Below are 14324 nucleotides of genomic sequence, written 5' to 3'. Positions count from 1 at the left end.
AAGCAACCTCTATTATTTTTAAACATATTTTTTTTAATCTAAACTTACTTTAAAAGTACATTAATATGTACATATTAGTGAAATCAATTAAGAATTTTTAAAAAGTCAGCCATGTTATTATTCTGCTATGAGAACCGAAGTTTGAAAATTGAAAGCACTACTAAAACGTTATTTACATGGCAATGTGCTTAGGGTGCAAGGTCTCTTATGTAGACTGGAATGGACTTGAAGGTTTACCACACATACGCCACCCACAAGAATACTACATGTGTGCTTAGTTAGATACACCTTTTTTATTTGCACATACAACTTATAAATGCATGCATATGACAGCGCACTTTTATGAAACTGACAGCTAGAAATACTTTAAAATTGACAGGTTTTTAAAAAATCTCTAAATGCTTATATTTGTTTTAGTTGTGTGCATGTTCTTTTTTTTTTAATTGCATAGTATTTTAGTTAATTTAATGAATTTTCTTCATTAGATATGCTTTAATTTTAGAAATTTCAATCTTGCCTTTTATAATTTAAAAAAAAAAATTGATACATTTCTGCTAGAGTTTAAAAAAAAACTAATTTTAGAGTTATTTCCCTTCTGTCTTTTTTTTTTTTAAAAAAAAGCTAGATTGCAGAAGTATAGATCTATAGTTAATATTGTTCTGCTTTTCAATTTTTTGCTAGTGCTTTGAAATGCTTTTAAAAAATATAAAAACGTTATCCGGCCAATTTTTTGAGATTTCGTTAACAAAAAGTGTATTCCTTTAGGGCAAGAAACTGAATTTAAATTCTGAATCGAATGAAGGTTATGTTACCGATGAAGATGAAGGCGCTGAACCAGAGAAAAAGAAAAACAGTAAAAGGGTAATCTTCTTTCTCGTCTGTCACACTTCTTTTTTAATAAAATCATAAGAAAATAAGTTTTAAAACTCAAATCATTTTTTAGAGAAAAAAGTTTCAATAAAAATAGTGATTTTGAAATTAAATATCTGCATTATGGCGAAATATTATAAATTTCCAAATTTTTTGTATTAAGGTTAAGATATTCTGTTTCTTCCTCAGGAGGGCTCAATTAAAAAGCATAAACTTGCAAAAGAGTTATCTGATCTTATATCGTACTGTGTTTCACGTAGATTCGAAGACTTCCAAACTTCTCAGCAAAATCGTAAGTTTTAGAAGTCTGTTGAGACTTTCATTTTATTGGTCTAAAAAGAATATTTTATAATGTTATTTTTTTTTAAGGAACTGACAAAAAAAAAATCGACATTTTAGGTTTAAGATCAGCTCTATATTATAGCATTACAGACTGTTTTTTTTGTTGTGTTTTTTTTTTTTTTTTTTTTTTTTTTTTTTTTTTTTTTTTTTTTTTGGGGAAAAGATTTAAATAGATTTTAAAAACTTGGGTTTGTTCATTAATTCTCTTGATGCTTCCTTTCTAATTTTATTGATGCATCAAGCAAAAAAAAGTGACAAAAGAACCCTGGTTGGCCATTTATGCCCCACCAACTCTAAATTGGCTAGGAAAAAAAAATATACATTTAACAATAGAAACATATGAAGGCCAATGATAGGAATAGCATAAAACTCGATAAAAAATATACATTTAATAATAGAAAGCTATGAAGGCTAATGATAAGAATCGCATAAATCTAGATAAAAAATAAAAGTAGAAAGTAAACACAATATAAAATGAGAAACCAGAACCAAATACACCAATCATGATGATACCATGCAAATGAAAAATAGTTTCTCATATAAATAGGGGCCTAAACAAAAGCTATGAGTGGCAATAAAAAAAAAGCAAATAGGCCACACTATTAAGTTTTTAAAAAGCTATGGAAAGCTGTGTAAAGTGATCATCAAAGACCAGATATAAGTCATCTCTGAGAGCAAATTATTTTACCTTAAATACTAAATGTGAATAAAATTTAAAAACTTTGTCATTACCACACAGATTAAATAAGTTTTATTTTTAATTGTAAAAGTTCTGTTTTGCTTTGTATGAGTTGTTTTTCATTGAATGAGTTCTGTTTTACACTATTTGAGTTTTGTTCTGTTAACATTTTGTCTTGCACTGTATAAGTTCTGTTTTGTTCTGTTAACATTTTGTTTTTCACTGTATAAGTTCTGTTTTGTACTGTTAACATTTTGTTTTACACTATTAGAGTTCTGTTTTGTACTGTTAACATTTTGTTTTGCCCTATTAGAGTTCTGTTTTGTTCTGTTACCATTTTGTTTTGCACTGTATAAGTTCTGTGTTATTCTGTTAACATTGTGTCTTGCACCGTATAAGTTCTGTTTTGTTCTGTTAACATTTTGTTTTTCACTGTATAAGTTCTGTTTTGTTCTGTTAACATTTTGTTTTTAACTGTATAAGTTCTGTTTTGTTCTGTTACCATTGTGTCTTGCACTGTATAAGTTCTGTTTTGTTCTGTTACCATTGTGTCTTGCACCCAACAGAAAAGTACTGGGAGATGAACTCCTTCAGTGAGTCTCAAGCCTTGAAGCTGGCCATATAAGTTCTGTTTTGTTCTGTTACCATTGTGTCTTGCACCCAACAGAAAAGTACTGGGAGATGAACTCCTTCAGTGAGTCTCAAGCCTTGAAGCTGGCCATATAAGTTCTGTGTTGTTCTGTTAACATTATTGTCTTGCACCCAACAGAAAAGTACTGGGAGATGAACTCCTTCAGTGAGTCTCAAGCCTTGAAGCTGGCCATATAAGTTCTGTTTTGTTCTGTTACCATTGTGTCTTGCACCCAACAGAAAAGTACTGGGAGATGAACTCCTTCAGTGAGTCTCAAGCCTTGAAGCTGGCCATATAAGTTCTGTGTTGTTCTGTTAACATTATTGTCTTGCACCCAACAGAAAAGTACTGGGAGATGAACTCCTTCAGTGAGTCTCAAGCCTTGAAGCTGGCCATATAAGTTCTGTTTTGTTCTGTTACCATTGTGTCTTGCACCCAACAGAAAAGTACTGGGAGATGAACTCCTTCAGTGAGTCTCAAGCCTTGAAGCTGGCCATATAAGTTCTGTTTTGTTCTGTTACCATTGTGTCTTGCACCCAACAGAAAAGTACTGGGAGATGAACTCCTTCAGTGAGTCTCAAGCCTTGAAGCTGGCCATATAAGTTCTGTTTTGTTCTGTTAACATTATTGTCTTGCACCCAACAGAAAAGTACTGGGAGATGAACTCCTTCAGTGAGTCTCAAGCCTTGAAGCTGGCCATATAAGTTCTGTTTTGTTCTGTTACCATTGTGTCTTGCACCCAACAGAAAAGTACTGGGAGATGAACTCCTTCAGTGAGTCTCAAGCCTTGAAGCTGGCCATATAAGTTCTGTGTTGTTCTGTTAACATTATTGTCTTGCACCCAACAGAAAAGTACTGGGAGATGAACTCCTTCAGTGAGTCTCAAGCCTTGAAGCTGGCCATATAAGTTCTGTTTTGTTCTGTTACCATTGTGTCTTGCACCCAACAGAAAAGTACTGGGAGATGAACTCCTTCAGTGAGTCTCAAGCCTTGAAGCTGGCCATATAAGTTCTGTTTTGTTCTGTTACCATTGTGTCTTGCACCCAACAGAAAAGTACTGGGAGATGAACTCCTTCAGTGAGTCTCAAGCCTTGAAGCTGGCCATATAAGTTCTGTTTTGTACTGTTACCATTGTGTCTTGCACCCAACAGAAAAGTACTGGGAGATGAACTCCTTCAGTGAGTCTCAAGCCTTGAAGCTGGCCATATAAGTTCTGTGTTGTTCTGTTAACATTATTGTCTTGCACCCAACAGAAAAGTACTGGGAGATGAACTCCTTCAGTGAGTCTCAAGCCTTGAAGCTGGCCATATAAGTTCTGTTTTGTTCTGTTACCATTGTGTCTTGCACCCAACAGAAAAGTACTGGGAGATGAACTCCTTCAGTGAGTCTCAAGCCTTGAAGCTGGCCATATAAGTTCTGTTTTGTTCTGTTACCATTGTGTCTTGCACCCAACAGAAAAGTACTGGGAGATGAACTCCTTCAGTGAGTCTCAAGCCTTGAAGCTGGCCATATAAGTTCTGTTTTGTTCTGTTACCATTGTGTCTTGCACCCAACAGAAAAGTACTGGGAGATGAACTCCTTCAGTGAGTCTCAAGCCTTGAAGCTGGCCATGTCTTGCCCTGAAGAGTTTGTCAACCACAACAAAAAGTTCCTGGCCAGGATCTACCCCAATGGCATGAGGGTCGACTCCAGCAACTACAACCCACAGGATCTCTGGAACTGTGGCTGTCATATGGGTAGGGGATTAAGGGGGTGGGGTGGATGTGGGTAGATGCTTAAGGGGGTGGGGTTGATTTGGGTAGATGCTTAAGGGGGTGGGGTTGGTGTGGGTAGGGGCTTAAGGGGGTGGGGTGGATGTGGGTAGGGGCTTAAGGGTTGGGGTTGATGTGGGTAGGGGCTTAAGGGGGCGGGGTGGATGTGGGTAGGTCCTAGGGACAGTCTATCATATGGGTAGGGGATTAAGGGGGTGGGGTGGATGTGGGTAGGGGCTTAAGGGGGCGGGGTGGATGTGGGTAGGTCCTAGGGACAGTCTATCATATGGGTAGGTAGTTAAGGGTGAGGTTGATGTGGGTAGGTTCTTTAAGGGGTGGGGTTGATGTGGTAGGTTCTTTAAGGGGTGGGTTTAATATGGGTAGGTCCTTAAGGGTGAGGTTGATGTGGGTAGGTTCTTTAAGGGGTGGGGTTGATGTGGGTAGGTTCTTTAAGGGGTGGGGTTGATGTGGGTAGGTTCTTTAAGGGGTGGGGTTGATGTGGGTAGGTTCTTTAAGGGGTGGGGTTGATGTGGGTAGGTTCTTCGAGGGAGGATTTATTATGGGTGGGTTCTTTAAGGATGGGTTTAATGTGGGTTGGTCTTTTGTGGGTTTAAACTGCTGTTAGTGGCTGTCGTGTGATTAGGTCTTTGGGGGAGTAGCGTTTAGAAAGTATTGTCATTTTGGTAGGTCTTCAGGATAGTTAGCCTATGGGTTGAGCATTTTACATTAAGTTTGTGTGCAATAGGTCAATTTAAAAAATATTTATTTCACTTAATTAAGATATCCAATTAATTAACTACTTGATTTAATTTTTTATTTTATAGTTGCATTAAACTACCAGACAGCTGGCTTAATGATGGATCTCTACCACGGATGGTTCCAGAAAAATGGTGGGTGTGGCTACATTCTCAAGCCCGCCATCATGAGAGAAGAGATTGCATACTTTAGTGCCAACACAAAGGATGTCATACCCGGTGTCTCACCTCAAATTCTACACATCAAGGTAAATAACCACCTGTTTTTACAAGCTTTTATTTAACTTGCTTCCTCTGTCGTCAGTCTAGATCGAAATGCCTGAGCAAAAATTCGGGCACTTCTAACTGATAGATTCAGTTCCTAGTTGGTACGTGGTTCAAGACATGAAGACAATGCAACATGACATTAAATTTGACTTAATTGGATGCCTAATTAATTTTTTATGAATTGATTAAAATTTTGTCCAAATTAGTAGGCTGTCTCATCAAACTATTTCGCACTATTAGACATGCGTCATCACAATCATTAGGTGCGCAATGGTTTTTAGTCATGCAACTCTAGGCCCTATTGCATTAAAAAATCTCATAAATATTTGTAAAGGTATCCAACAGATAATAAATTGGCCCACACTTTTCTTTATAGTTATTTAAATAGTAGTGCATTACTATATATTTAAAGAAACTCATTTATTTTCTACTTTTTAGTGCATTAGTATATAAAAGCTTGTTATTAAAACATTTTTTATGAATTTTTTCAACCCTCAAACAACTGTATATAAGATATTTTAAATTGGGCTACGTTATATATTAATATTTAGATGGTTTTTGACAAAGAAGTAAAATTACATAAACGTTTGATTAAATTTTTATATATTTTTAAAAAAGATGATATAGAATAAAGGAGTTAGACACATTTTTTACAAGTTAAAACTAATTATAATACAGCTTTTTGTCATTAATTTTTCTAAAATTTCTTTTATAAAATTACTAACTAGACAGAAGTGAGCTAGTTATTCTGTGCAATAAATTTCTTGGATCAAAATGGCTGAATTTAGTTTTGCAGTGACATTGAATGTTTGACAGGTGTTGACTAAAACATGCCAGCTGCTGACTAAACCGTGACTGATGGTGGCTGAAACATGACAGTTGCTGACTAAAGCATGACAGTTGGTAAACCATGACAGATGTTGACTAAACCATGACAGAAGGTGACTAAAACATGACAGTTGCTAACTGAACCATGACAGATGGTGACTAAGACATGACAGTTGGTGACTAAAACATGACAGTTGCTGACTAAACCATGACAGATGTTGACTAAAGCATGACAGATGGTGACTAAAACATGACAGTTGCTAACTAAACCATGACAGATGTTGACTAAACCATGACAGCTGGTGACTAAAACATTGACAGTTGCTGACTAAAACATGACAGTTGCTGACTAAAACATGACAGTTGCTGACTAAAACATGACAGATGGTAACTAAAGCATGACAGTTGCTAACTAAACCATGACAGATGGTGACTAAACCATGACAGCTGGTGACTAAAACATTGACAGTTGCTGACTAAAGCATGACAGATGGTGACTAAACCATGACAGAAGGTGACTAAAACATGACAGTCACTGACTAAAACATGACAGTTGCTGACCAAACCATGACAGTTCCTGACTCAGCTAACACCTAACATGACCTCTGTGTTTGACAGATCATCAGTGGTCAGAACTTCCCCAAGCCCAAAGGTTCGGCAGCAAAAGGTGATGTCACTGACCCCTACGTCACAATTGAGGTCTTTGGTATCCCAGCAGATTGTGCAGAAGAGAGAACTAAAACTGTCCCCCACAACGGTACCGTTTCTTTTTATGTTTTTTTAATTCAGCTTCATGTAGGCGTCAAATGGCAAGTCATTTCTAAAAATGTCTCAGGTTACCAATATACAAAAAGGAGATCTTAGGATAGAAATAAAAAATTTAAATCTATTACAATCTATTTTTATATCATAAGAAATTATTTAAATTAATTTTTTATTACCAGAAATGGGTTAGTTCAGGGGTCGGCAACCTTTTGAAGCAGAAGAGCCAAAAGTTACAATTTTCAAAATTTCCCTGGTTTTAAAGAGCCACTAACATTTTTTTATTTCAAATATTTTATTTTTTAATTAAGATTATTAGTATTTGTGCAAGGAGCTGGAGAGCCGTATCTTGATATCAAAAGAGCCGCATGCGGCTCGCAAGCCACGGGTTGCCGACCCCTGGGTTAGTTACATGAAAAGTTTTGGAAAAGTTGACACAATTTAAAAGTTGCTGAAACAAATGTATATGTTGTAATAATCAGGGCTGAACAAAAGCTGAACTTAAGCAATAATTACAAGAGGAATATTGTAACCCAATTAAATGTAGCAAGAAGTGCAAGTTAATGCATAACTGAATTTAAAAGTCAAATATCTCAGAAAAATAAAAATGGATGTATTTGGAAACTTTATTCAGACCTCGACTAAACAACCATAAATTATTACCAGTAAACTTGACCGCAGCAACCACAGATGATTAATTATGTTAATTAACTAATTAATACTATTATCTATGTTCCATTCTCCAGGGTACAATCCAATTTTTGATGAAAGTTTTGAGTTTCAAATAAATTTACCAGAACTTGCGCTAGTCAGATTTGCCATACTTGATGATGATTACATTGGAGATGAGTTCATTGGACAGTACACAATACCTTTTGAGTGCATGCAGACAGGTAACCTACCACTTACCTTTATGAAAATATACCACGATTTATTGTTTAGTTAATATCATTCTGTGGAGGTGGGTTCAGTGTGTTTGTTTGTTTGTTTGTTCCATACAGGCTACAGGCACATACAGCTGTCTAACACAGGGAACCTAATGGAGAACTGTAAATTTTAAACATGTTGATTGTGTTTGTTTGTTTGTTTGTTTGTTTGTTTGTTTGTTTGTTCCCTACAGGCACATACAGCTGCTAACACAGGGAACCTAATGGAGAAAACTGTACACTTTTTATACATGTTGATTGTGTTTGTTTGTTTGTTTCCTACAGGCTACAGGCACATACAGCTGCTTTCTAACACAGGGAACCTAATGGAGAACTGTACACTTTTTATACATGTTGCAATAACCAATAAAAGAGGAGGAGGGGTGAGTTGAAACTTTGAAAGACTTTTCTCAAGCAGTAACCTGCAGTAGTGTGTCATATTTTGATCAGTGCGTTCGGCATAAGTGGGACGATAATATGTGCTGATAATCTGATGCTAATAATATGTGCAGGATGATAAAAGTTTGATGTTTAGTAGGCCTATAATAATAATGTTAAAAGCATTCAAAATACAGAGCCAACTAACTTTTAGTTTATTTCATTTATTTTATAGAATCTAGAAATATTTTTATTTTTTAAAGGATATGGTTGTATAAAATTGTAAATGTTGTTTAGAAGGTTAACAAAAGAGGTCTTTCTGGGAAAAAAACAAGGCGATCAAAGGACTACACTAGCATGAAAACAGTGGGAGTCAAGAGTATAGATGAAACATTTAAAGTAAGTTTTATTACATGGCTTATATATTATTTGATTAAACATTAGAGAATTCAGTACAATCCTCATCATCATTATATAACTATAATTTTTTTAGATAATAATCATAAATTTAATTGAATCAATTAATATATTATCAAGAGATTTAAAAATTCATTGCATTTTTTTCTATATTAAAAAAAAAAGCAATGAACAGATATTACTTCTTCTAACACAAAAAAATCTTCAGATTTTCACAAAGATGACTAGTCTTAAAACTCCCCTGTGTAATGGTAACTGAATTAAGTAACAACGAGCCGACCCGCTGCGTATCATACGCCGCTATTTAGTTGTTTTTTTTTTCTACTTTTCAGTAATTTATAATTTGCGAATTCGACAGTACCAATGCTGCCATTGAAAATATTTGCTTAAAAACACTACCACCCCCCCCCCCCCCACGTGAAAGCAGCCTCCTCTTAGTTACCTCCTCTGAGTTTAAAATCGTTTCAAACTAAATTATCTGCCCCTAATAGCGGTCACCAAACCCGTCTCTGTGATTGTAAAAAGTAAACAGAGTGAACACCGCTCACCAGATCATGTGGGTGTGGGGTGGGGGTGGTAGTGATAGTGATAGAGAGGAAGAGAGGGGACTGCAAAGGCGCGCTTGAAGCTTGTTTTCTAACTGATCCCAGAAGAGAATTATATATATAGATAACTAAACGAAGACTGTATGTGTTCCACAGACAGCCATCCAGCCATTGAGAGATGGAACAGACCTGCGAGACAACCTCCATTTAGCCTTGTCCACATTCAAGGATTCCTGCTGCTTAGCGCCCATAGCAAACCTCAAACAGTGCATCAGGCTCCTGTCTTCTAGAATAGCCAACTCCGGAGAAAGTGTCTCCCTCTCCTATTCTATGAAAGGCGAAGTAGGTTCAATACTTTTTTTTAATTTCTTATTCAAGTCAGTATTTTAGAATTTTTTTTTTCTTTAATTGTTTCTTGAGTTCTTAACCATTTTGGCACTACAGCCAACATCTTTTTGTTTTTTTTGTTATTGTTTTCTTTGATTTATTATTTCAAGTTTTTAATGACCTTGTTACTTTCTCATATATACGAAGCATAGAGAAAGTCTTGTAATCGTGCAAAACAAAAGTTGAGATTTTTGCAAATCATGACGTTTTACAGCTCCTTAAGTTGGCAAAACATAGTTTTGCAATCTAGTCCATATGTATGTGTGTGTGTCTGTGTGTGTGTGTGTGTGTCTGTGTGTGTGTGTCTGTAAACATGATAACTTGAGTATCGTTTCAGCTATGTTGATGAAATTGCATATATTTTTATCAAAATCGTAGATAATTATCAACTTTTGAGTGATTTCCTATAACCGGAAGTGGAACTTATTCTGCTTTGTATTTAAAAGCCTATAACTTGAGTACTATTTCAGGTGTATAAATGAAATTTCATGTGTAAGTAAAAGATCTAATTCTCTGCCTTCTGTCAAATTTTGAGTTATTTCCTTTGACCGAAAGTAGTAATTTACGCTATTTCCAATTTCTCAAAAAAGGCATGTGAATTTATAAAGTACTAATAATATTCCGCACTATAATGCACATTTTGTGTGGCGTTCACTTGGTATGCAATTCTTTTTTCTACGAGATTTTATTTCATTTTAAAAAGTTTAAGTATTTAAAATGGATTAAAAATCATGTCTATATCCCGAGTTGCCATCCCCTGTTGTTTTGTATAAGAATATTCGGGAAAGTTTAGGGGAGATCACTCCAGGTTTATTTTTTTTTTAATCTTTAACATAGTTCAAACATTTACAAATATTATTACATGAACAAAATGGTGAACATTACTAAAAAATTGATTTGTTGATCAACAATTCAAATGAAGGTAATTAGAAGTAAAGAAATACAAAAATTGTCTCTTTACCATGATAGTCTTAGATGTTTTTACAGTTTTGTTGGGAATTTTTTATTTAAAACCCTGTACATGAGAGAAATAAATACAATGATTAATACTTGAGATTTTACTGTCATTTTTTATACTGATTCAAAAACCTAGCATTGTTTTGGTTTACAGAAATCTAGTAATCATGAACAAAAATTATGGTGTAACTTTCCATCATTTTAATTAAAAAACATATCAATATAGCAAAAATTTTCATGAAACTTATCTTTTTCTTGATTTTTAATTATTTAAAGTGTAATGATTATTTTATTATTATTGAAATCACAATCTATTTTGGGAGATAAGCCCCTTCTATTGAAGCCCAGAGTCCAAGCACAAGATTAACAGAAAACATTTTATTTGCAGACTATTTTTGTTTTGTCATTTTAAGTTCAATTTTGGATTTATTTATTCAAAACAAATGACTGGAACATTTTTATTATTAATAAAATCTTTTTGCCAACAAATTACATATTGAATTTATATCTATATTAGATTAACTGCATAAAATCAAATCAGTGGCATAAATTGTTTTTTAGCATGAAGCAAGTTGAATTTTATTTTTATTCCATCTATGTTCATCTATGTCATCAATTTCAACTGAAAACAACGTACTAAATTGATAAATCTTGACAAAAGACATTTGTGTATGGTACTTTTTCAATTAAATAACTTTACTGTGCAAATCTATAAATCCTTTACTAAAGTTTAAGAACATGAATTAATTTTGTGTTTTACTCTCTTCATTAGTTTCCAGACTTAGAAGCTCAAGGCACCCTTCCAGAAATCTTTAAAAAGTCTTTATCAACTTTTGAAGAGGTTGGTTGCAAAACTAAAGTTGTTCTTAAAAAATTGCCGTTATAAAAAACCTATTGTTCAGTGTCTTTTTTTGTGTACATAATTAAGATTATCACATTTGTGTGTGATAAAGTATAGAAAGATCTTTGTATTTAAAGAACATATATATAACTAGACTAAAATGTAATTTTGTTATTTTTTTTTTTTACTTTAGCTAATCAACGAATGTAAAAATGTTATACAGAATTCAGATGCTATTTACGAAAAAGTAAGTTTGTTATTCATTAAAGTAATTTAATTAATGACACCTGATTTATGGTTTTATAATTCAAATTTGATAAAGTAGTTTTAGTTAATCTTACAAAATTATATAGTTATATTAACTTGTATGAAAGTAAAATAATTTGGTCTAACAATGTAATAATAATTGTATTTAATGAAATGAAGTAAAGAATGTGCAAAAAATAATGATAATTGTGTTTTAAGGTAATATAATAGAAAGCTTTAAATTAGTCTGAAAAAATATAATTAGTTTGTATTAAAATGTAGTATGTGTTTAATTTAAACATGATGTTAATTTTTTTATTAAAATAATTTGAGTGTATATTCTGAAATAAACTGCTTATTAAACCTTTTTAAAAAATAATGTTTCAAATAAAATTTAGTATAATTAAACATTCTGAAGTAAACTTTGCTTATTAAACCTTTTGAAAAAATTAATGTTTCAAATAAACTTTAGTATAATCAAACATTTTCTAAATTTCCCAGTTACTGCAGTGCCAGAAAGCTGGACTTGAATGGCATGACAACCTGGAGAATGTCTGTCAGCAGTCAGGGCTCAAGGGAAAGAAACTATCAAAAGTAAGTCACCCAGCAGTTTAAAATTTGTACTGATATCTTGTTAAATTTTGGTTATATTACGACTGTGATGTTGAGAATTCCTGAGTAAACTTTAGAAATATTAATGGTTATCAAACCTTAACAATAGTGATCCAGGAATTTAAAAACCGTAACTTAGCTTTATTGAATTCTGATTGTACTGCTACAGAAACTGAAACAAGAAAAACATTACCAGATAAAATATTTAGAAACTTAACTAAAATAATTAAAACCTGGCAGTTTGTTGTATGTAGTGTTAAACTTTGGTTTAAATTAGTTTATTTAAAATTATAATCTTGAGTAAACATTGTAGGGTCTAAAGAATGCTTGTCTCAATATTCTATAGGCAACAGAAAATTTTGCTTGGAACATTAGGGTGTTGAAGGGTCATGCTGACCTACTAGTCCAGGCTAAAAAAGATTGTCATGAGTATATTAGACAGGTTGGTTTTATATGTATTTAAATTTTTCATCAGTATATAATGTTGGTTTTATATATATTTAAATTTTTCATGAGAATATTAGGCAGGTTGGTTTTATATATATTTAGATTTTTCATGAGTATATTTAGCTGGTTTTATATAGATCTATATTTAAATTTTTCATAAGTATATTAGTCAAGTTTGTTTAATATATATTTAAATTAAAAATATTTGGTTTTAGTTCTTTTACTTTTCTACATAAAATAATCATTGCAATGTAAAATAACCACTTTCCTTTACGAAAAAGTTTTACTATTTTTTTTTAATAAGCTCACAAGACATTTTTCTTGCTATCCAGATCAAGGAAGCTGCAATAACCACTGGGCTTGCCAAGGAGGGGTGCAGCACTCCCACGTTGGAGGGACCAAACACCAGTTTACCTGAACCATCCTAGGGACACTCTAGTCCACTTAAGTCATCATAATTATCGTGCCAATCAAGTTTACATGAATCATTCTAAGAGCAGTCTACCTGGTTCATCATCATCATGCTGCCAATCATGTTTACCTGAATCATCATAGGGACTTAAAAATGCAAAGAAATCTGTATCACATTTTCAGTAATAGATTAGTTTTTTATGTTTAATTATGCTATTAGTATATTTCATTAAACCAAGAAGAGTCTGCAGACTTAATAAGAAAATATTATGCTATCTTTGTATATGTTTTAAATGATGTTTTTAGTATTTATCATGGAGTATTTATCATATTTTTTATTTAGTTTAATTTCAGCTGACAAAAGTCATAAGCATTTTACTGAATAAAATTTCAATTTTTAATTTTTTTTTAAATTTTATGTTAAAGATAATGCTGGGGGGGGGGGTTATTTTTTTAAATTTGTGAATTAACAGTAAATGGTAATTTTGTTTAAAATATTTAAATTGTCTTTTTTTAAAAAAAGAAACAATAACTTTCAGATAAAATATATTAGCATTTTTTTTTTTCAAATTCGTTTTAATATAAAAATAAAAGTTTATTTGACTTTCTCTTTTCATAAAAATTCTCTAATCAACCCACCAGCACTGTTAAAGTGTTAGCACTTTTAGTCTTTAAGTTCTCAATATAATAAATCCAGCAACTGGAAAGTTCTGTACATCTTAGTGTTGCCATAAATCTTGATGTTGCTGTGTTATGGTACAATTTGTTATGGTACAAGTTCTATTCAAGTCTTCTCCTGCAACTTACTGTTGACTGATAGAGGTGACTTAAACAGAACAGATGACTGAAGTACCTAACAGATGACTGAAATAGGTGACTTTTAGATGTGACTGAAACAACTAACTCAAATAGATGACTGACTAAAAGCCAGATTTTTGTTTTAAAAATTCTGGAGCTATGTAACTTACCGCCAATGATTGAACTGATGTTCTTGAAATAATTCATGTTTACTATCTGTACCAACCTAGGCTTGTCTGTACCTATACTTTGTTAACACATCCAAGTTACTTCATCAGCTACAAACTAACAAGTTTAAATACATTTGTATGGCATGACATATACTATTTCATACTTTTAGTTACAGCATGACAAGTACATTTTATAACTTTAAAGTAACGGCTTGAATACTTGTTCACTTTAACTAATAATTTTTTTTATTTTTTGTGTAAATAATTAAAGTTTAATCAATGTGTCTGGAATTAATAATCTATC

At 32.9% G+C, this 14324-nt stretch overlaps 1 protein-coding gene across 1 annotated transcript in view; it reads left to right on the top strand.

Moving 5' to 3' along the window:
• Positions 1-13158, top strand: part of LOC131928797 (inactive phospholipase C-like protein 2) — a 98883-nt gene extending 85725 nt beyond the window's left edge. Inside the window, exons 12-25 of the mRNA XM_059284925.1 lie at positions 766-861; positions 1060-1162; positions 4079-4258; positions 5098-5276; positions 6742-6880; positions 7632-7778; positions 8097-8194; positions 8487-8588; positions 9308-9493; positions 11268-11336; positions 11530-11583; positions 12084-12176; positions 12541-12636; positions 12974-13158. Coding sequence (XP_059140908.1) covers positions 766-861; positions 1060-1162; positions 4079-4258; positions 5098-5276; positions 6742-6880; positions 7632-7778; positions 8097-8194; positions 8487-8588; positions 9308-9493; positions 11268-11336; positions 11530-11583; positions 12084-12176; positions 12541-12636; positions 12974-13069 — 1638 coding nt within the window. The 3' untranslated portion in view covers positions 13070-13158. The remainder of the gene's footprint in view (positions 1-765; positions 862-1059; positions 1163-4078; positions 4259-5097; positions 5277-6741; positions 6881-7631; positions 7779-8096; positions 8195-8486; positions 8589-9307; positions 9494-11267; positions 11337-11529; positions 11584-12083; positions 12177-12540; positions 12637-12973) is intronic.
• Positions 13159-14324: the final 1166 nt, after the last annotated feature.

The sequence above is a fragment of the Physella acuta genome, unplaced genomic scaffold (genome assembly GCF_028476545.2).
Source record: "Physella acuta isolate Inbredline_101_S28 unplaced genomic scaffold, ASM2847654v3 ptg001550l, whole genome shotgun sequence".
NCBI classification, from domain to species: Eukaryota; Metazoa; Mollusca; class Gastropoda; family Physidae; genus Physella; species Physella acuta.
The sequence above is the reverse complement of the archived record's forward strand: the minus strand, read 5'-3'. Positions and strand labels throughout refer to the sequence as shown.